Source organism: Scophthalmus maximus, chromosome 17, assembly GCF_022379125.1.
Source record: "Scophthalmus maximus strain ysfricsl-2021 chromosome 17, ASM2237912v1, whole genome shotgun sequence".
NCBI lineage: Eukaryota > Metazoa > Chordata > Actinopteri > Pleuronectiformes > Scophthalmidae > Scophthalmus > Scophthalmus maximus.
In genome coordinates, this window is record NC_061531.1 from 13991527 (window position 1) to 14014963 (window position 23437).

General features: G+C 44.4%; 1 protein-coding gene across 3 annotated transcripts in view; it reads left to right on the forward strand.

Annotated features, from left to right (window-relative positions):
* The window catches only part of col5a3a (collagen, type V, alpha 3a), a 44324-nt gene that overhangs the window by 473 nt on the left and 20414 nt on the right, over window positions 1–23437 (forward strand). Inside the window, exons 2-20 of one of the 3 annotated variants that reach the window (XM_035615537.2) lie at window positions 9075–9242; window positions 9596–9809; window positions 10319–10481; window positions 15121–15243; window positions 16711–17115; window positions 17884–17979; window positions 18098–18208; window positions 18300–18353; window positions 18463–18504; window positions 18962–19024; window positions 20085–20159; window positions 20312–20395; window positions 20554–20610; window positions 20948–21001; window positions 21150–21203; window positions 21339–21392; window positions 21984–22037; window positions 22292–22345; window positions 22926–22970. In XM_035615537.2, the coding sequence (XP_035471430.2) occupies window positions 9075–9242; window positions 9596–9809; window positions 10319–10481; window positions 15121–15243; window positions 16711–17115; window positions 17884–17979; window positions 18098–18208; window positions 18300–18353; window positions 18463–18504; window positions 18962–19024; window positions 20085–20159; window positions 20312–20395; window positions 20554–20610; window positions 20948–21001; window positions 21150–21203; window positions 21339–21392; window positions 21984–22037; window positions 22292–22345; window positions 22926–22970 (1970 nt within the window). The remainder of the gene's footprint in view (window positions 1–9074; window positions 9243–9595; window positions 9810–10318; window positions 10482–15120; window positions 15244–16710; window positions 17116–17883; window positions 17980–18097; window positions 18209–18299; window positions 18354–18462; window positions 18505–18961; window positions 19025–20084; window positions 20160–20311; window positions 20396–20553; window positions 20611–20947; window positions 21002–21149; window positions 21204–21338; window positions 21393–21983; window positions 22038–22291; window positions 22346–22925; window positions 22971–23437) is intronic. The other 2 variants (XM_047328302.1, XM_047328303.1) reach the window with 2 other exon arrangements.

Sequence of the window (23437 nt, forward strand, 5' to 3'; positions counted from 1 at the left end):
ACTTTGGATCCTGGTGTGGGAAAAACTGATACATATATATATATATATATATGTATATATATACATATATATATATATATATATATATTGAGCGCTTTGGGTTCCGGAAAAGCGCTTTATAAATTCAATATTATTATTGTTATTATTATTATTATTATTATTTGCTATATGAATCAGTGTGGATGTAGGTGATGCTGTCGAGAGTCGCTTCAGGCTGAGACTAAAATCTGCTCAAAGGACTTTTTAGAAGTTGCCCGAAAAGTTTCAGAACTCGGCAAGTGATTTGCACTCATGCAGCCAATCAGTTCTTCTTTTCTTCTTTTTTTTTTTTTAAAAATTTGCATGCATATTAATTGCCCGCATCGTCGCACCACGAGCCCTTTCATGTGTCGACGTGAACGTGTCAGGTGTGAGCCGGGAGACTTGCAGGGGAGAAGGATGACGTCATGCTTGAGTTTGCTTGTGACCCGGCGTCGGTTTGCTGTGAAGGGGTTTAGCGTTGGCTTGAGAAGGAGGTTGAATGGCCGCACACTGAAACGAGCTGAGTAGATTAAAATTCCTGTCATGGATCCGTTTAATGTGCCCTCTGCTCTCACATATAGGTCTCAAGTGAAGGTGCTTAGCAGCAGCTCTCTGCACGGCTTTGGTTAGGACTATTCTGGCACACTTAAATATTTCACATGCTTTGTTGCATGGCTGTTACCACGGGCCATATTTTGGACTGTTGTACAAGATCTTATGCCCTATTTTGGACAGGAGTGACAAATCTCTCGAGTATCCACCTGCAAGAAGAGGGCCTGGTCTCATCTCCGTCTTTCATAGAACCCTGTGTGCACTGTCCACATTTGCTGCACGCCGATGTTTATTCAGAGAGTTGTGCAGCGACTTCAAGACTTCCCTGCTGCCGCGACAGCGTGTAGCGAGCAGGCTGTGCACATAGTGCATATCATTTGACACACTGCAATCTGTCACCCGCACGCATCCATGTCATTAGTATCGTCACCTGGCAGCAGACTGCTTCCTTGCAGGTGCTGCAGGGGGGGGGGTTAACCCTGCGGCCACCAAAAGTGCTAAAGGTGTCCGCATTTTCACCCGTGACTTCCCACATGCAGCCACTTTGAGTCTGGTAGTAGTAGTTGAAATTCATTGGCCGAAATAAAACGATGGCGGGAGGAAGGGAGCCAACCGACACCCGTATCTTGAAGTGGCGCAGCTATGCAGCTGTAGGGTCCACTGCTCTACAACGAGAGGCCGGGACATGTGGCGGTGGTGATATGGCAGTCTTCGATATGTGCATGTGGCTGTTAATGCGTTTGTGCCTCCGACTCTGTGACTGTTTTCGTGCACGTGCATGTGTGTCTGTGTGTGTGTGTGTGTGTGTGTGTGTGTATTGTAAGTGGAAGAATGTTTTCCCATATGCTGTCTGTGTGTGTTCGGCCGAGATGAGAGAGAACTTTGTAGTCATGTTTGCTGACAGGAAGTGAGACATTCTTGCACATGTCCACAGTCATCATTCATTTAGAATCCTCTGTTCTTTTGCCTCAACACATTTTGGTTCTGTTTTCTTTTTCCTTCTTTTCTCTTTGTGGAGAGGAGTGTTTGTTTGCTTCTTAAATGATATGACTTATATCTTCATTGAGATCATCTCCCTCCTCCTGCTCATGCCTTCAGTCCTTCACTGGTTCTGTGACAGAGGAGAAATCGTGCATGTAGCCCCCCGACTGTGTCCCGTTTGATCCAACTTCCTTGCCAATCCTGCACCAGACTCCCTAAGGAGGACATCCAGCCTTGTTCGCCTTTCATCCAGCAACAAATTAGTGGCAAATGAAAAAGGCAGCTGAATCTAGCAGGGGAGATAGACGAGGAAAAGAATGATTTTGGGCCCGTTATAGCTCCAGTGACTTCTTCTGTTACGTGAGTTGGTGTTTCTCTGATGGAAACATTAAACATTAAAATCAGACAAGCCAAAGAGGCCGGTGTCTGTCCCTCGTTGCTGATGCTGCCAGTGTCACATCAAACTGCTCCTCAGACTTTTGTGATGAGGCAAACTGTTTAGCATTCCCTAAAGTCTCTAATACGTAGAAATTCTGCTTAAACACTTCGTGGCGCCTCAACGGCAATCTATAGTGTTCAGCACACATCTGGCATCCAGAAACTCAGTCACTCCCTTCCCCTCAGGCTTCTGTGGCTCTGCGCTCCTGATCACTGGATGCTTCAAGGAGCTTTCTGCGGCACTGGTTGGGGATGCGTCCTGTGGAATTGCAATGAGCACACATCAGAGGCGCTGACTTCTTTTCGCAGTGTCCTCCAATATGTCATCTGCCTCTTTATCCCGGTTTATGAGCCTCACATAAGTTTTATCCTGCTCATCCATCTCATACACACCTCAGTAGAGGTCACAGTAGAAGGCTTTACTAGAGCAAACTCTCTGATATCAATGCTACCCTTAGTGACATCTTGCCCCCACTCATTTTACTTCTTTCTGCTGAACCTGCCAAGCGCTAGAGGAGCCATCTTGGTCTCGGGGTCCCAATACACATGTCTACATATCTATATCACAGCCGGTGTTTGCATGTGTAGCATGTAGTGTTCGATCGTGTGCAGCTCACGTGTTAACATCCCACAATAGCTGCCTTAATGTTTTAGTATCTGAAAGACTAAGTGATGGATTGGGGTTGAAACGTGAAGGGGGTTGGTCATGTGTATGCTCGCATGTTTCTATTCGTGAAATCCCTGCGTGCCTGAGGTGCAAATGCCGTATGTACACGTGTGCTTAAGCGATTGCATTTTGTGTTTGTATCGTATATGTGGACCTGGTATCCTCAGAAAGATAATGAGGTGAGACAAATTCTTCCAACATCAGGGACATTTGAAACCCTTCTAAAAGAGAGTTTAGTGATTATAAAATTGGGTCAGTCTAGGTTAATGGCCGGCGTTAGGCATGCACTGGAGATTATGGTTAAGAAACAGTATTGCTGGTCGTCCTCATAAGTATAGAAGTATAAATGTGTGTTATTGTGTGTGTTTGTGTGTAGTGCCTGCCCAGTTGGAGGCCTTGGTGGGCAGGTGTTTTCTCTATGGGCCAAGCCGCTTTTTGGCCTGTTGGCCCAACATGCTGTGAACAAACATGAGCAGAACAAACTGCAGAGATTGAAGAATGTGGTGCTGATGTGAACTGGAAGGAAATGTGTAACCACATTCCACTAGAATCAGGGAGAATCAGGGATTTTTTTCCCCCCCCTCTCTCTTTCCACCATCGCCAAGTGCTTGCTCGTCGTGGGAACTGTTGGGTTTCTCTCTGTAATGCCGTCAGGTCTCGACCTTTCTATGTTCAGCGCCTTGAGATAATGTATGTCGTGATTTGGCGCTGTGCGTGGAAAAAAAACATATGTGCTCCTGTGCTTTGTTTTTCAAAGTTGACCATGTCTCTTGTTCACATCTACCAGTAAGTGAATGACAGGATGCTCTCTGCTGTGTTGTTTGCATGTAGAACTAGAATATTTCCTGTTGGGGTCAAGTCAGGTCCAAACCGTCCTCCACCCGTTCCGTGCCTTGAAGCATTAAAACTATCTGGTCCTTGTCAGCTGAAATGTTGCCACTGAATTTCGTCTCTAGCCTCTTTGCATGTCCTTGGTTGTCTTGTATCTGCTCAAGCCTACACAGGCAAGAGCGCACCATCCTATGAATATTAATCATGTGCTCTTACAAATAATTTGGTATTACATGGTTAATGGTTAAGATACTAATATGAGGCAGTATTGGTTGGTTCCATCACTACTCTGTCTCTTCATAATGTCAATGACTTCATAACCCTAACCACCACAGAATTTCTAAGGAAAAGATTCCCAGCCGTCATCGGCACAACTGCTGACTTGCCTTGCTCCTAAACTCTGGGTGATAACTGAAAGCAGACATCACCACAGAGCACATTCAGAGCGATAAACAGCGCTGCCTCTTAGTTTGCATATTTCCAGCCCAGCAAATGCCTGTCTCATTGTTACAATAGATTTGTTTGTCTTCATCACGTCTGTTTACAAGTAAAAGAGTCAAGTTTTTGACAAACTGATTCAGATAAAAAATCATGGCAAGGACACAGAACAAACGATCACAACCCCCCCGCGTGGGCTTTATAATTGAGCTACATAAATACTGTTTTGTTTTTTTAAATGTCCATCTATTCAGAGTGTGTATTGTTCCTCGCCTCATAGTGCTCTTGTCCACACAGCAGTGACCCAGACAAAAGGTCACACCCACTGCTAATTAGATTAAGGCTATTCTTCAAGGAGCCTGCGAGAAAAAGTGTCGAGAGTCATTCGATCACCTCCGCTGGATCAGTCAGCAAATTTCAATTTTCATTTTCAATATTCATTATTAATCACCATCTGTTTTACAGCCTGTCTGATTTAAAAAAAAAATCTGAAGAAACGATCCCTTAATGGTGGTTTTTATGGAGTGTGTCATGTCAATAGAAATGATTTTAAAAGGAAGAATAGATCATTCAAACAAAAGAAACTATCCAGTTGTCCATATGTTTCGGATTGAATATAAGATAAATGCACAAAGTTTTAAATATCAGTCCTTTTGTTCCACTCGTCTCAGGGCGAGGTCCAAGATATCACGCGAAAAATCTCATTGCCCAGATTCATTTTGGCTTCATTTTCTGTTCAAATTCCCCCGTTCCCAGGCGCAATAGTTTTTGACAGTGTAGTATTGTGTGTGTGTGTGTGGTATTTTCAGGCTGAGCTGGGAGTGTAGGTGGTGTGAGTCATAAACAGTGTCTCCATGGACATTTGGTCTGGAAAGAACACATTATGTCCATGTATGACTGAAGTGGTAGTGAGCTGCGTGACCGCAGGGCATGGGGAGACTGTGTCAAGTGTCACCCAGCCAGAGGAATTGCACAGATGCAGACTGTTCGGTGGCATTTCCAGGGTACAGAGCATGATCTGTGAGGTGGGGAGCCCAGCTCGCTTCGGTCAGAAAAACTGTGGACAGCATCGTTGCTGGGCAGACATGGTCGTCTCATAGGGGAGATCGCAAGAAGAAGAAAAAGGAATTCTCGAGATGTGTGTTCTATGGAGAATGCGAATGTGTTGATGTGCATTGTTATGTACCCTCACAGTAATCACATGCTTTACAGTGTGGGTCGGCTCCAACTGTTCTCCCGGAATTGCCGGATGTCTGTGAAATTGCTGTACTCTGACCTTTTGGCGTGATTGGAAAACTTTCTGAGTCATCAGTCCTTAGAGATTCAACGATGCTACTTCGAACATGTTGAGAAATATAAGGATATTTCTCAACACGTTCGAAGTAGCATCGTGGTGCACTTGGTCGTAAGTCTGTTCTATCAGGACCCGCGCTCGTCCACTCCTTGTGTTTCTTCGGCAGTAACATCATTTGACAGGTGAGGTAAGGACAAGGTTGACACAAAGCCTTAATGAAATGCAAGCAAAGCCTGCTCAAACAGTCAGTGCTGCAGGATAGGTGAAGAGAGAGCAAGCACTGGCACAGCTCAAGGTGCGATAAATAAATCCAAAGCAGGGAATGGATAACTTGTTTTTAATTGAATGCTGCATTGATCCAGACTTCACATGGCAGCCTGCCACTAGCCTGGAGGTTTTCCTCTGGATGCCAGAAATGGGGGTGTTTTGGACTGAAGGGGATATTCCACCTTGTTTACATTTTAATATGGGTCCTCCTCGTTTCCAACTCGGTTCTTGGTGCAGCAGTTGTAGCACCCTTTTATAAGTCCAACACAGGTTTTTCCCACGTTTTTTTTAAGCGGCTTGCCAAACCTATCCCTCAACAGATTGTTGTGCACTCTCAGGTGTGGGATGCCTGTTATTCCCTGCACAATTTAACTGTTGGAAAATTGTGAGAGCAGTTCTCTTTTTGGATACAATTCTGTTGCTCCTCTCAGATTTCTCCCCGCGCTATTGTGGACCATTGATTTCTGTTGTCTTGAGAGTGTTAGAGGTCAATAGACTCCTCCAAGGCCATAGCTGGAATATGTTTGCAATTATCTTTAAATCTCTTTGTTTATGCAGAATTGGATTACTTGAATTGAGACAATTCAGCTGAAAAGTTAATTGTGTTAGTTTGTGGGGGCTTTTTTTCAGGTGCTGTTCTGGATGGGTTGACAGAAACCCAAGAACGCTGTATAATTAGACCCATGTTTCTTCAGTTAAGAACATTATTCAGACCGTTCCAAACAGAAATGCCTCATGACCTGCCTTTCCCATTGTGCATGAGTATGAGTGAGACATAGAGAAAGAACAAGCTAGAAGGAAAGATGGGAAGAGAAAGATGAAGAGGGTTCAGCGGATTCTGATCTTTGACTAGAACACAAACTTTCAACTTTGCTATTCCAAAGGAAATTTGATTTGAGTGATTTCAGTCCGTATTAAAAACAAAGCCGCAACAAAGCTACAAAGAGATCACTTGGGATCAGTAAAAGACAGAGACGCTCCGACAAATTCAATTAAATCCACCCACGTAAGGATTAAGACCCAGACATGATGTAAAATGCAAAGTAAACTCTTGATGAAAATTACCACTGCCACTCCATGTCTTTGTTTTGTGCTTTGGACGTGGCAGCTTGATCAGTGTATTCAAGGATGCAGTTAGAATGGTCTACTTGCTATGGTAAATGTCATGAAGGTGTTTGTCGCAACCCACCACCAAATAAGACACTTAATAAAATGCTTGAGAAACAAGCTCATTAAACCATGTTACACTGAACCACTAACCCTTCTTGATATTTCTGGCAGATACAAAATACTTTTGTAAAATGGGGCAGTGCCATCTAACTAAAATCTCATATCAGATAGAGGTCATTTCATATCCATTTCATTCTCAACTGTGTAGATTGGGGCCATGTTTTTGAAGATGTAAGTTGCAATAGCAGATGTTACCCCTCTTCACGCTCCGTAATTTTTTTCCCTTGTATTTTGTCCCAAAAGAGTTTTGTTTTAAGGACCCGGCTGTACTTCTGTGGTTCTAATGCAAAGACTCTCTCTCTCCGTACTGTTTCACATCATCTTGCGTAGGTGTGGTAAAAGAGGTTATTGGTGTTTGAGTCTCTTGTTGGTTGGTTTTACTGCTGTAAAATGTGCGAAGAACAGTTGTCTGGTCTCCCTCGTGCAAATTTCCTGCCTACATCCGGGCCGCGAGTAGGAAGGTAAAGCGCCTTTCAAATGACCAAAAACGGTGATTTGCGGCCCAATGAAATAAACAATAGAGCAAAAAAATACATATCTTTATATGGCACAGCCATATTTACAAACTGTGTTATAAAACGTGTGATCAAAAACAATGTCAGAGTGTGGGTGGCAATATAGAATGTCAATAAAGATTCCTTATTCCTTGATATCTCTTAGTTTACTGTCACGGTGGCTATAGAGCAGATTTGTCAATGTGAAATCTATTTCCAAATAAATGTGTGGTTGAACATTAATTGGTGCCACTTGTCCATAAACCGCCTGAGGTTTTTGTTGTTAGAAGTCAGCAACTTCTGCAATATTTTAACTTACACGGTTTGTTTATGACTCTTTAAATTCAAAATTGAAGCCCCGAGGTCTTAAATACCTTCAGATCTGTGCCCTAATGTTTTCCATTGTTGGAGCCTGGCTGAAATTCAAAGATTAACCCATTTACAGCCCCATTGCCATGCTATGGGACCGGGAGGGCGCGCGCTCAAAGCTTCTCGGTATAAACGGCCTCTGCTATGCAAATGAATAATGCCATAAAATGTAACTTGGTGTTTTTTTCTGCAATTAACACAAGGGCAACGGTAAACTCTCTCCGCATGTTTAATTAACGAGGAGAATAAAAGGCGAGCTCTGTATGAGTGGCAAGAGCTACAGCAATTTGGGTTTAGGATCCTCACTTCAGATGCCCGGAATGCTAAGTGCCGAGTTGCGCCGACCCGGCTCTCTTTAGCAGCTGGTGGGGGACCGGCTGCGCACAAAGCTCTGATCTTGCCCAAATGCTCATGGCAGTGCTTTATCAACAGAACATCTAATAACATGACCAGCAGACTGCAAATAAAGTACGAGCACAGTGTAATGAGAGACAAACCCCACTGAAGGAATAGACATATCTACAGGGGCAACACTCGCTGTGCCCATTGCAAATAAGCATAATTTGACATTGTATATATTTGCACAAATCAAAATCTAAACTTAAACAAAAATCTCTGGCTAAACAGTGGATGGGATTGACTTTCCTGTTCATAATAAAATCAACCAGTTCTAAGAGTTTTAATGAGAATACCGTCAATTACCTTGACAGCGCTGCAGCGAATTGCCTTATTTTGTCTTGTTCCCAGATGTATAAAAAATAGCTGAAACCAAGGAAATTGCACGGGGAACCAATACGATCATCCTACCCCCTGTCATAACTTCAAATACGTTTATCAAGGTTTAGTACAAAACCTGTTAGGATAGATGTTTTCGCATAAGAGAATTCATTTTTTTGATGCCTGCGAGGTGATTGAATTGTGATGAACGCAGCGCAGACACATTGTTGGGTGAGCAGTGTGCAGGTGTCAGCTGTCAGGTGCGCTGCTGCAGAATTATGGGTTGGGCCCTGCACTACCCCCATGTCCTGTAATAACACCCACACGAAGCCTGGCCACCTGCCGCCACATCTCAGAGGAGCTCGTCTCTTCCAACTCCGAGGAAGCAGGAAGCCTCCTTCACTTTAAGACCAGCTCTGAGCCGCACTAAACCCTGCTCTTCAGCTCAGTAACAACCGACACTTAACTGAGCCAGACAACAAAGTGCTGTCACACTGGCCGAATTTAACTGAGTCTGACATGACTAAAAGTATGCTGCCGCCATCTGCCACCATCTCCACCCTGCCATAAATTGTTTGTTTTTTTAAATAGTCTATCATACAGTGCATGAAAAATGAACAGGCAGCGGGAAGCAAGACACCATCTTATTTTTGAATCATGTAAACATGAACGTGAACATGAAATCTTTCCTTTTTTTTCCGATCCGCTCTCGGTCCATGTGCGGATGGTGAATTGTCTTTGCTTTTTTTTTTTTCCTTCTTTCTTCTATTCCCAGCTGATCCCATCGATGTGCTACGAGTGCTGGAGCTGTCAGAGAACATGGAGGGGGTGTCCTCGGAGTCCGGTCTGTGCACCAGCAGGAGGGGCACGGAGAAGTCGGACCTGGCCTATAAGATAGACAAGAAGATCCAGCTCAGTGCCCCCACCAAACAGCTCTTCCCTGGTAGGGAACCTTTCCCCCCCCCTGTTATGATATAACAGCAGCATAACTTCCAGTGCTATCCAGCAGATAGAATATTCAAAATGGCAAAAAAAAAAGTAATGTGTCACGTGACAGATTCTTCTTTCAGTAAAACCTTTAGAAATCTGACTTTGAACTCCCTTTGCTCTTCCTCGTGGCCGCTCACTGCTTTCATGGGCAAAATATTTCATCATCATCATCTTTACTCAGGTCTCAGTGGCAGCGGGAGGTTCGTGCATGTTATAAAAAATGTCAGCCCCCCCCCCCCCCCCCCCCCCTGCTGTGCTCTCTCACGTAGGACTTAACAACCTCTCCTCTCTCCTCTTCCTTTCCAGATTCCAAATTTCCTGAGACTTTCTCCTTGATGGCCACTGTGCGAGCTAAAAGGGGCTCCCAGTTCTTCCTGCTCTCAGTGTACGATGACCAGGGGGCGCAGCAGCTGGGGCTCGAGGTGGGCCGTTCCCCCGTCTTCCTTTACGAGGACCAACATGGGCAGCCGCCACCAGAAATGTATCCCATCTTCAAGAAGGTCAACCTCGCTGACGGAAAGTGGGTAGTTCGAGGGGCCTGTATCGTCATTATACCTTCTGCTGATTTCAACAGCACCATGTAGCTGGTGCATGTCTTTGATAGAAAGCATTAAAATATGTAATACTCGTACAGCTCTCTTGAACTTCAGTGACCTTATCAGAGTAGTTAAGGACACCAGGCCTGGGCTCAAAGATAGTTCTGATTTGTTGGACTTACGAGGAGCATTAAATAACTTTTCCGCATCACTGATTCTGCTGGTAAATGGTAACATACGTTACACCTTTCTAGTCTTACCAACCATTCAAAGTGCCTTACACTGCATGTCCTTCACCCACCCACAGTATACTCAATATCTTGCTCAAGGACACTTCACCGCGTCGCCAGGAGGCGGCCGGGATCAAACCACTGACCCTCAGGTCATTGGATGACCCGCTCGGCCTCAGGAGCCACAGTCGTCCCACCGACTCATACTTTCAGCGCAACGTTTTGTTAACTGCACGTTATTGCTTTTGTCTCTGTCCTTTCAGATGGCACAGGATCGCCTACAGTGTGCAGGGCAAGTCTGTGACCCTCTACTTGGACTGTCGGAAGGTGGAGACCCTGGATCTGCTGCGAGGGGACAATGCTGTGGTCAGTGCAGAGGGCGTCACCGTATTTGGGACACGTGTGCTGGACGAAGATGTATTTGAGGTGGGTCATGATCAAAGTGTAGAAGCCCCCGAGGAGACATTATTTTCAATCGTCACTTATCCCTCTCAGTTAAAATGTTTTCCATTGTATTTCATTACATTTTCAGCAGGTCCAGCTGGGTTGTTACAGAGAATAACAATTCATTAGAGCGCATCGTGTTCTGCGGCCATAGAATATGGCTGACAGCAACAGTTTTTTTTGTGCGTGTGCATCTCTGTATTAAGGGAGACAGAAATAGATAAAAGAGAGTCAGTATCAAAAAACGTGGGAGACTTTCACCGGAGTAATGCAAATTAGAGGAACCATTTGACAAGGCGCTGTAGGGGGACATTTTACAGACCTTTTTTAATTTCAATTTGTTTAATCTGTGCTGCTGCTGACTTTAACATTTCTGTTGCCAGTTCAGTTAAGTATTTTTCATAGCTGTTGATCAGATTACCTCTTCGTGCTGCATCAACTGCCAAGCACGGTCCGTGCCCACGCTAAACACAGTGTGTGAGGAAAAATTTTTGAGAAATGTGCACACAAATGCGGTAGAATAGTAGAACAGTATACAACCATATATGATCTGTTTGGAGTATACAGTTGTGTCAGCGTAATGGTGAGATGAAAAGAATATAAATTCTATTTGAAGTTGTGGAATTTCCCCCCCACCCCCTTACCTTTAAAGCTTTTAGCAAAACATTTAAATCACAGTTCAGGAGGCCATGGGGTGACAGGGGTCTTCTGTCAATCAAGTGCAGCAGGAACAAAGATGTGCGGAGGAAAAGAAAGGTGTTCGTCAGGGAGCGGGGAGGAGGGGGCTTGTTGTTCATGACCGGACACGCTCAGCCTGGTCATTTCCTTTGCAAAGCCAACAAATGACACATTCTCTGTGCTTTTTGGGATTTTTTTTTCTGTTAGATCTGCTGGCGATAGATGTGTTGATGAGAGTCTGAATGTCAATCTGCGCAATTTGGGGGTTACGAAACGTGCCAGACTGTTTGGTCGTGTCTTTCGGTGGTCTGAACTCGTCCTCTTGCTTCTTGTGGCACATTTATAAAAAAAAATTTAAAAAAGTTTTATTATTTGATCTTTTTAAAGCATTGCAGAATGTGTTGAAACACCTATCGATATGCAGGGAAAACATGGGGGACTAAGATTTCATCTTAACTCTGGGAGCCATGCCAATTTTTCAGCGCAGTAACCTTTGTTGTCATAAGTCATTCTCTGTGCTTCCCATGACAATATGCAACCCCTGCTCCACTGTCATCCCCAATGAGGCTCCGCTCTAAATCTCTCGCCCACAGCATGAAATAGAGATCAGCTCGAGCCCCTGCCACCGCTATGTGCTCGGGGCTCTGTGCTCGATCAGCAACGGAGCAAGAGGGAAAATGAAATGTAGATTGTGGTATAAGGTAAAGGCAAGTTCAGAGAAATGAAATCTTCCTACACGCTTTCCCCTCAGTGTCCGGGGGAATGTTCCACAGTCTGGAAAAGGGAACATACCGTTGTTAAACTTCAACAAAGTGCAGTGGGAGGGGTGTTATCACGCCCTATTGGCCTAATAGACAGAAACCACAGCCTTCTTCACTTTCTCCAGAAGAAAACCAGATGTCCTTGAACCTGCAGGTGTTCACCTACTACTTTTGGGGGTTTTTGTGCATAGTCAATAACTACCCCCCCCACTACCATGTCCACACTTTAGTTTTACTTTCCCAATATGCCCCAACTTAACCTCAGTTGCCACTCCCATGTTGCTCCCCTCTCAGACACCGACAGGCTTTCCAGTTTTCAAATTTCTTTATATCCCAGTTACATGAGGAAATGTGTCTCCTTGTGGGATCTATAAATTTCCCCTTTCAGAGGCAATTGTGAACATTTATGATTTGGCCAAAGTCCAAAAACACTTATATACCATACGCTGTGAAGAGTTATGATGATGATACAGTATTTGTTGTGACGACTAATGCCCTTGAGACCATCCGTTGATCAGATCCATCCCTTAGTCCCGTCTGCGCATGATAATCGTGGAAATGATTTTAAATCAGGTTTGCACCCAATTTAATCTACAGTATTAATACATTGTATTAAATTAGTTTAAACAAGTAATTCTGTTTTCAGATTTTTCATTGATACATGTGATGGTTAAATATGAATAACAATATGTGCATGTATGTATTTATAGCAGCAAGTATGTATCAGTATCAGTCTTGTATGCATCGGGGTGAGGCTGGTACCAGGGGAGGAGAGAATTAGCAGGCTGACCCCCGGGCCTCTGTTCCCAGGCCCTGGTTCTAGGGGAGGAGGCCAGTGTTCCGGCCCAGTTGTCCCAGCGTGGGAGCTCAGCGTGGGAGCACAGGGACTGTGATCAAGCCACTAATGTCTTTATTGCTTCCAGATTGCCTCCGAATGAGTGCAGAAGTTTGGGGTTCAAACTCAACACTCTGCTTGCATTTGCAGTCAAGCAAACATCAAACTGTCCACAAGTCTGATTCTGCTCCTACTTGGCTGCCGTGTTCCTCTGTATGTGCCTCAAACACACAGACCGATCAGATAAGATCCCGTCCAGCGTTTATTTGGAAGGAAATTCTCGTCTCGATAAGTGCTGGAAGTAAGAAATGTTTTTTGGCGCAGTGTTATAGGCATGTTGAAACCATGACTTGTCAAGCATATCATTAAAGAGCCGCTTTATTTTAACGTCTAGCAACCCCATCGATTTACCACACAAGTGTTTCAGTCACGGTCTGTTTGAGTCATAACCGTAAGAATGCCCCGGTAACAATTTATGTCTGGTGGTCATCGGGTTTTCGGTTGTGAGAATCTGTTACACTTTAGGCAAATGAAGAGCATCAATGAGCTGTTCCATTACAGTGAGCTTGTGTTGTAAACTTCCGTTTGCTCCTTCGCCCACATGAATGTGTGACTCACACACATGACTGCGAGGTATTTCTTTACAGATTCAGATCTGATTTAGGCGCCTGCAAATGAGTGGACAGTGCCTCCTATTAAATCTAGTCAATTAGGATTTGGTAAAAGCAGTGTGTGCCGTAATGTTGTGGCCCGCTGGCACCAAAATAGCTTGTTGCAGACTGCAGGGCACGGCAAAGAGGTCACGCTGAAACACTGGTGAACCCTTTGCCAGGAGAGCCGTGTGTGACCTCGCGCAGGATCCTCACGTCCGCTTCAGATGTCTCTGCCCCATCTTGAATGGAGAATGGCCAAACACACGATTCTGGGCAGCACTTTACTCAACAGAGAGCCCCTGCCAGGCAAGAAAAACAGGAAAACTTCTCCATGCAAGTGTTGCCTTTGATCTCAAATTGAGATTGGATTAGATTGGATTAACTCGCTGTAGCCTTTCTCGCTCACCCTCTCCCTCACCTCGGAGTGCAATGATTTCCTTTGCCTGACACTGGCTTTTTGCCACGACAGGAAGAAGAAAAAAAAGTGGATAACAACTCCTTTCATGTTTGATGTAATCAAGCCTAAATGAGGATTTCAACAGTCGTTCCCAGGTTTACAGTTTTGTGTATGGTGATCCAGACTTTGGGTAGACATGGCCCGAGCTGTATGAGAGGATATATATCTGGTGGCGGGTAACGGAGAAGCGATATGTTTCGCTTTATGAAACCTCTGGCTGCAAAATCCTAATTAAAGAGATTACAATGGGACTATAATTACCGCAACATCAATGAGTTAATCTGACTTAATTCATCACAAACGGCTGCCCAGCTGTCCCTGGATAACATTTCACCCTGCAATATGTTTGCAGTGGCCCGTCGGTAACATCGACTCGTCTGTAATGTAAACCTTGTCGAACACTGTGCCATGGGACTGCCTGCATTTGGTTCAAATTGAATTACCTTCTGACTTGTGCCTCAGATAGAATTAGCACTGCAGCTAACAATCATTTTTCACTATCAATTAATGTTTTGGACATATATATATATATATATAATTAAATATTCAACCTATAAAATGTCAAAAAAAACAATGACAAATGGAAACCCCACAATTGTTGTTTTACTCTTGTTGTACTGATAATTCTTATTTTACAGATATATGAAACATTGGTAAGGTTTTACCTTGAAGACATTTGTAGTTTAATACATCCACCGTCAATTAATCCGCTATTCCTTTCAGCACTAGAATTATGTAATTATATAATGTGTACAGTAGACAAGAGTGTTGAGAGATGTTGAGGCCACTGAAGCCAAAAGAGGCTGCCGGCCAGGCGCTGCAGGGTCCAGCGGTGCCGTCTCTGTGTATGTTTGTATATACACACTAGCTACGCCTCCAGGGCAAGATGGGGGGTGACAGGTCCTGACAAGGAGGTGAGAAGGAGCTATTTGACTATTTTGTGTATTCAGTCAGGCCCCTCCTTAGGTTACGGAACACAGAGACACAAAAGGCAGTGGCAGTTGTATGCCACTGCATTAAACTTTGCTTCTATATCTAGGTATACAGCCAGTCTTGTTGTTGTCAAAGAGTCTGTGGTGTTGTGTATTGTCTTCTTGTCCTTGTCTCCACTATGCAGTAGCAGCTGCTGAAGGTTCCTGTCGCTGCTCCAATGGGATCATTCTGCTTCTTCCCTGTGTCTGACTTTTTAACATGACACCTGTCCGCCTTTCTGTCTGTGCATTCTGGATTATTTCAGGGACATATTCAGCAACTACTGATCGTGGAGGACGCCCAGGCCGCTGCCGACTACTGTGTGAACTACATACCAGACTGTGACTCCGCTTTGCCTTACGACAGCCCAACCCTCGACCTGCAGGAGGTTAGTACTGCCACCAACAGGAGGCAATGCCTACCTAAAAGTTTTGTGTTGTTCTTTTGACAGGTAATGTGAAACAAACAATTATGTCATCTCTATTAACTGCACTTTTATTGATAATTTAAACAAAGGCCTGTATATCTTCATTATTTTTTTCATTATGTTCCGTATTCCTGACAGAGAGACTCTCCTATAATAAGTTTAAGCCATAAGTTGAACTTTTATTTCTCATACACACGTCCGGTCATTTTGGCTGCTAAAGCGGGCTTACAGAAGCCCTTCCCTCACAGCCAACCAGTAAAAGGAGCAAAATGATGTATACCAATAAATTTATGTTGTCCGGAGACTCGCAATCAATGTAATTTACAAGCCACAGCCAAGAAGAGGTCTGAGTACAGTCAAAGTATGAATGTCTTCTTTCATATGCAGCCAGCATTTAAGCAAGGGAGTGCACGCACACACACACGCACGCACGCACGCACGCACGCACGCACGCACGCACGCACGCACGCACGCACGCACGCACGCACGCACGCACGCACGCACGCACGCACGCACGCACGCACGCACGCACGCACGCACGCACGCACGCACGCACACACACACACACACACACACACACACACACACACACACACACACACACACACACACACACACACACACAGCCAGGAGCCTATAACTCAAATATGATACACTGGCTCTTCCCCTCCTCAAGGTGTGTGGAAAAATCAATCACCCATATGAATTATTATTTTCCTTTTCTTTGGTGGTGTGTGAAATGCAAGCGATAAAAAGACAGTCAGAGGAAGAGAGAGGAAGTTAGATGTAAATGTGTGTGTGTGTGTGTGTGTGTTTTAACTGATTGTCTACGTGTGTCAGTGTATGCCACACATGCGTACACTCATTCGTGTGCACCATTGATAATGCTCCAGGCGTGGTCCATTAACGGTAGTGTGAGGCTGTTCCGAAAGTCATCCAGCTGGCTTTTATGGAACAACTGCTGAGCTATGAGCTCTGAATCCGGAACATGTCAACATCTGTCACCCCACTGACCTACTTCCCATCAGTCTCCCTTACACACTAACCTTGTTCACAAGTGGATCTAAATCACTGGCCATTCATATCACTGACATGTTATAGACATCACTCTGGAGGTTGACACAACCCTTATTTGCCCACTTGCCAGAACAGGAATTTGAAAGAATTAGCGCCTCTGTAGGATCATAGACAGGGTGACCTCTCTGACCACACCAACCAATATGTCTTCTGCTTTACTCCGAACATTTGCTTGTTCCTTCTCATTTCATGTTTGCTCTAGGCCTTTACCGTGGGATTCACAGTAGGTGTCTGAATCTATCCGGGTGATAAAGGATCTGTATGCATTTTATTTTCATTCAAAACAGTGTTAATTCTTTTCCTCCATCCTCCACCTGTGCCCTCCTCTTGCGTTCCCCTTTTTCATAAAAGAAGTCCCCACTGGGGTCCGAGGCCTTGATGCAAAGTGACCAGCCAGATGAACCAAAGGAGGAGTCCAAAAAGGACAGGAAGGGCAAAAAGAACAAAAAGAAGAGAGACAAGGGGTCTAAAGGCAAACGCAAAGGGAAGGGCAAGAAGGGATCCAGGAAGAAAAAAGACGAGGAGGGTCTCGAGGACGGCTCCCTCCAAGTGTCCACAACTCTGCCCGAGTATCTATCCCAGGAACCTCTTCTGCCCACAGAGGTGCCAGAAATTGAGCGCACCCAAGACATTATCATTCCCACTGAAGTCTTCGACGAGACCCTCGTGGAGATGCCCACACACGAACCTGACTCCACAACCCAGGAGCCCACTGTGGTACCCAGAGCATTGCCCGAATCAGTGGTTGCTGAGGAGGTAGACACGTTTACCTGTAGACGCCCTCCAACCTCACCCCTCCCGCCATAAACAGTTCTAATCATCACTCCCCTAATACCTCCTAACAATAGTGAGCACCTCTTCCCCCTCCAGTTTTTTTTACACCACCAAGACTAACCAGCACCATGCTAATCATCACCTCTTCTACACCCCCCAGAAAACACGGAGAAAGCATCATAAATGAGAAATGATGATGATCTTACTCTATACCTTCTGGCTTTGTGTGTTTGTAGAACCTGCACCAGTACATGCATACTACTTTTCCAAAAGACGTGGTATGGTATACATACAGTATGTTTTCATGTACTTGCAGGGTAAATATTTGGTTGAGCGATTTAGTTGAGGTCAGAGACCTTCTAAATCGTTTAAATTAACTACATAATAATGACTATGCCACACCTGTACACACAGGATCCATTTTTAACCTTACATAACAACAAACAAGGAATGTTTCTGTACGTCTCCCATATGTTCGTTATCTGTTAATTGTCCATGCTCATACTGTCTGTATAGCTTTTGCAGTCTCTGACTTGTTGCCACATGAATCGGATGTAATCCATCGACTAATTACACGCCGGCAATTAACTGCACACCCGTCAACCCGTGTTCTGGATAACAATGGCATTGCCATAAGATCCACCCGTTCTGCTAACATTCTTATTGAACATTACAAACATGACTGTACGCTTCATGTACCCACGTTTCTTCTCTGCTATGACTCATTAAAGCTCCTGTGCCGGTTTACAGGAGACCAAGCCAGTGCTGGAAGAGTATGGAGATGATCTCTACGACGATCTCTCAGTTTCCACGGTAACGGTGGGCCCAAATGTTACAGATTATGAGGTAGGTTAAATGCAAATAAGAGAAATGTCTTCACCTTGGCATAGAAACACTGGGGGGGGGGGGGGTAATTTGATGTTCACTACGCCTGTCACTGATGCAGCTTGTCGTTCCTTTACAGATTCTCGATTATGAAGCTTCCAAGAATGACACGGAGTATGAGGAGTATGAAACATACGAGGACGGCTTTGAATTTGCAGAGCGGGAAAAGGCAGACACGTGGGATGGAGAGGTAAATCTCACAGTGCTCTCGCATATCAAGTGGTCACGTCGTCCATTGATTTCAAACAATCCACGTGTATCCATCTGTTTCTCCCACTCAGGCTGGCCACAGAGCAGAGAAAGGCCAGAAGGGGGAGCCAGCTGTTATCGAACCGGTGAGCTGCTGGCGGCATCTAATGAATAGTCTAGTAGCTTTACTCATGAGCACGAGAAGAAAAAGCTGATACTAATGTGCATTCTCTTCTGTGTGTGCTTTTTTTCTAGGGTATGTTAGTGGAGGGACCACCGGGTCTACCAGGGCCAGAGGTGAGATGATTCTGCCTGAGAACAGGGCGAAAAAGAGAAACTGTGACGGTTGTTTCTGTAGTTGTACAGGATGTGGTGTAATGTAACTGCCCAGATGTGCTGCAACACGTTGAGTGGATGCTGAGGTGTTTTCATTAAAGGTTAACAGATTTTTACAGCTGGAAATAGACTACTACAGTATGTTGCAACACAAGATTACACTTTGACACAGTGATGACAATGTTTGATGGTATTTTTTGGTTGGTGGTTTTCATATATTTGTATACTATTAACACACCACAAAGTGGTACACCATTACAAATAAGTAAAAAGATTTAGATCCAAAACTAGAGAGATAAATAAAAGGAGGATTATTGTCAAGTATCTGCAGGGTTAGAACGCGGCATAGAAGAAAATAATAATTTATTTGAAAACTAAGCTAATGTTTGTTTGAGCGCTTTGATTGTGTCCTTCACAGGGACTTGCAGGCCCAGCTGGACCAACTGGACCTCCAGGACCCAGGGGAGATCCGGGTGAATTGGTGAGTGGGGCTTAGTCACAGAGCGTTAGTGGACCGTGACCTCCATTTGAAACATGTTCATGGGATCACAATGTCCTGGTTCACTGGACTGAACCTGCTGGACTTCAGGGACGAATGTTGAGTCACACATGTTTGGCCTGATTTTTCTTATTTTGTGTGTGTGTGTGTGTGTGTGTGTGTGTGATTGCTCGACTAAGTGATTCATCACAATGGAACACACTGTGAAGACAGTCTGAAGATGATGATTACACATCCTCATGCCTCTCTAGCTCGTCATTTTCTTTCTTTACACACTTTCAGTCCACATAACAAATCAACAAATGTTTTTTCCTTCCAAAGATGAATTGAAAAAAGATGCAACAACGATGCATATAGCTGAAATCAATTAGGGATAATCAGATGAACAAATGCAACAAATTTATAAATAATTACTAAAATAAATAATATATAATCAATTTTACACAGTTCAGTGTTTCATTAAATCATGGAGTTGCAAGCATTACACATGCAGGTTGGTTTGATCCTTTGTTTACATACTTCTCTTTTCTTTTTGGTCATTATCTTGCTATATTTTTCTCATAACTATAATAGCCACACACATCCAACGCTGCCTTTGTGCAGACCCGAGGGAATTGTTTGCATTAACTTTCAATTGTTCATTTACTCCCGTTGCTGTGTGAAAGTGGTGAATTGAAATATTTCTCCACGTAAAAGGCCCATTTGATTTAGAATTACTTTTCAAGATTCCAAGAACCTAATTGTCGGCTCACAATGAAAGAGTCTCCAAACACATTATTATTATTTTATTTTTTCCCTCGGGCAGTTTGCCACTAACCTATGTTCTATTTAAGGTTATTCACTGGACTTCTACTGCTTACATTTCAAAACTAGAAAATGGGTTGTTCTAAAACTTCTGACCAGCAGTGTACGTGTGTGTGTCTCTTTATACATACACATACATACTGTATAGGTACACAGCATATATGAGATAGTTATTGGCAGAAATTGAGTGTTAAGAAGAGTCTTATTACTTATTTCTTTCCCTGTCCTCTCTTTGCAGGGTCCCCCAGGGCGTCCTGGTCTTGCTGGGGTTGACGGGATTCCAGGTCCCCCAGGAACGCTGCTGATGCTACCAGTAAGATCTTAACGCACACTCATGCATGCTCACCTTTTCCCAGTGCGGTGTGGTGGCACGACCACAAGGGGGGGCTGTGTGATTGAACTTCATTGCAACTGGGAGATCCTGCAGTGGGAACTGACACCTGCTTTTCTTTTCATCGCATCCAGTTCCAGTATGGAGGTGACTCCCAGAAGGGACCAGTGGTGTCTCCTCAGGAGGCACAGGCACAAGCTATCCTGCAACAGGCCAAGGTACATTTTGACAGAAATCTTTTCTGTGTTGCCATCGTGACATTTGACAACATTTGTGGCTGTGCGCCATCTGAAGGCCAATTCATTGCATATTAAAAGCCGAAACAGACCTTGTGCAGTATGAAAACCCACCCACAAAATTTGTGCTTTTCTTCCAGCTGTCACTGAAGGGACCTCCGGGTCCGCTGGGTCTCACAGGGCGACCGGGTCCACTGGTAAGGCACTCCTCCGCCCTTGACCAAGTTTGCATAGTGACTCAAGGGCTCCTGCAACCTTTAACCTCAGCTTCACTTTCCTGGCTGACCAGGCACAAGCTCTACTTTCTCCCAACTCCTGCCTCATCATTATGCATGTCCAGTGAATAAAAATCTCCTATGGAATCAGCCTTGATTTTAAAAAAAAGAAGAAAAAAAAGACTGCAGAAATGAACAGACATTTAAGATTTCTTAGCTCATCTTTACTTTTCTTTTTTGGTGCTAATTTGAGTAAAGAGTCAAATCTCTCCTTGTGCATCGTGTCTTGCTTTAATGACCTACTATTTTCTTTTTGCAGGGTGTTCCAGGTCCCACTGGGTTCAAAGGAGACAGTGGAGAAAGTGGCCATTCTGTAAGACCAGACATTATTTCCACCTCGCTACTCGCTTCCGTCATACCACTCTCTTTCCTTGTTCCATTATTGATTTCCTTTTGTCCTCTTGCTTTTCATTTTGACACCTTTTTTCCGACTTGTCCCTCTCTCTTCCTTCCTTATACAGGGACCGCGTGGGTTTCCTGGCTCACCTGGAATTAACGGAAAGCTAGGAAAAAGGGTGAGGGATATCTTGAGCAATGCAGGTGTCCAATGCCGAAAACCTCTGTATCTGCATCTCGCGCTAAACGCAGACTGTGCCTGACTGTACTGAAAAGCAGGACCTGTTGTTAACTGGATTTTTGGCATCACGTAGGGGCATGCAGGAGTGGATGGAGGTCGTGGCGCTCCGGGTGAAACAGGCTCTAAGGTAGGCCTTTGGACCTCTCCCTGCACTGCGCTGCAGGAGTGATGATCTCATCTAGATGAGCTGCACCAAGAACCCACAAGTTTTTTGGGGATTCAGCAAAGTTTTCACATCCTTACTGCATATTCGTTTTTGTGTTGAACCCTGTTTCGTGTTTCCATGAACACATCGATATGACATGTTTAGACAGCAAGGTCTTGTGCTCAACTTGCAAGTGTAAGCCTTTAGGTATCCAGCAGCCCTCAGCTTATTATATGTATTGACAATGAGGCAACTCAATAGCTAACAGCTGCAGGAAGAGCTTAGTAAATAAATCAGGCTCCCCTGATGCCCGTTTGACAGAACAGCAGAGTCTTTATCAGTCAAAGCAGTATTTTAGCAGACCTACAGCTAATCTGAAAGCTCCTTCTCCCCGACACACACTCAGAGCAGATGGGAGGCTCTGCCAGGGGAGACTTTCAGTACAATTCTGCTAATGTTTACACATTACCCTGTCTGTCTGTCTGTCTGTCTGTCTGTCTGCCTGCGTGCGTGCGTGCGTGCGTGCGAACGTGCGTGTGTGTTTCAGGGTTTAATGCCTCTATTACTTCTCAGGGTGACAGGGGTTTTGACGGCCTGCCAGGTCTCCCAGGAAACAAGGGACACAGAGTAAGTTAGATTTTGGTAATTTGACATGTCACTCTATTTCATATAGTCATTCAGACACTAACACGCCAACACAGCATGCATGAATACCTTACACATCATATAGCAGATGTCTATTTGCATATTATGATCATGATGATCGTTGTGATATCCGGGATGACAGTGCACACTAAAAAGCATCTGCTTGATGTTGCTCTGCTATGAACAGAAAAGTCCTAAAGATCTTGAGGCTTGTGGCTAATGCTTTTATCTTGTAGGGGGACAGAGGAAAGCCTGGCCCTTACGGGCACGTTGGAGATCCAGGAGAGAAGGTGAGTGCACAGCAGCTTCTGAAATTCGCTCGCAATAAACAAAGTCTAAAAGAAACACCCCACGACGGTGCTTTGTTTTTCCTCAGTTTTCCATTATGCATGGTTAGGGGGGGGGGGGAATCCTTTCCAGTTCAACAGAGCCAACAAATTGTGGGAATTCAGCAAACCATTTAGACGGTAAAGCATCGCAGATCAAAGCAGGTTTTGCTGAAATTAAGTCACAAACTCATGAAGTTTTAATTCCGCCATGCTGGCCCGAGTTCGTTCAGTATCACGCTTTGCATTTGCAAAGACATGAACGCTAGGCAGTGCATCCCTGACGTAGAATTGAAAATATGAAGGATAGCAGCTCTGTCAAGATATTATCTACTACACAGGCGGGCGGGTGAAGTTTGAGAGCGCGGCCTATTAGTCTTTGCTCCGAGACAGTTGAGCCTTATCCGTCAGGCAGTGAATTTCTTTAATGAGCCACTTTCACAGATTATGTCTGTAAGGATATAAATGTATCCACCCTGGGGTTTATTCAGAGAGGTGCATGAGATTTATGTGTTGAATCCGTTTCCTTCTTTGATATTTTCAGGGATCTGATGGACCTGTGGGGCCGAGGGGGCAACCGGGCGAACCTGTGAGTGACCACATCCAGACGAGTATACCGTATACTGTAGACACCCACATCACAGCACACCTCTACATTGAAACATGTCACATTCATTGTTTTCTCTAGATTTGTAATTTTTTAACGTAAACAATCATTGATCGAGTTTTTGCCGTGGGTTGTGAGAAACACGCCTAGAACAACGGGTTCCTGCAAAAGACCCTGGGGGGATTGTAGGAGATCACTGGATTTAGGCTCCAGCTGAAGTCTTATGCAACATCTTACACAAAGATACAAAACCCACTGCTCATACTGCAAATGTACAATAAAAAAAACTGAATTTCGTTTACAATATAAAGCCACTATGAAAAATATGGACAGTCAGACATTATTAATGCAACACTTCTGCTGTTCACCCTATAATTGAGAGAGAAAATGCCACCGGGAAAAGGCGCGCAGCTTGAACACGAAAATATACAGTAGCGTCCGACTGCATG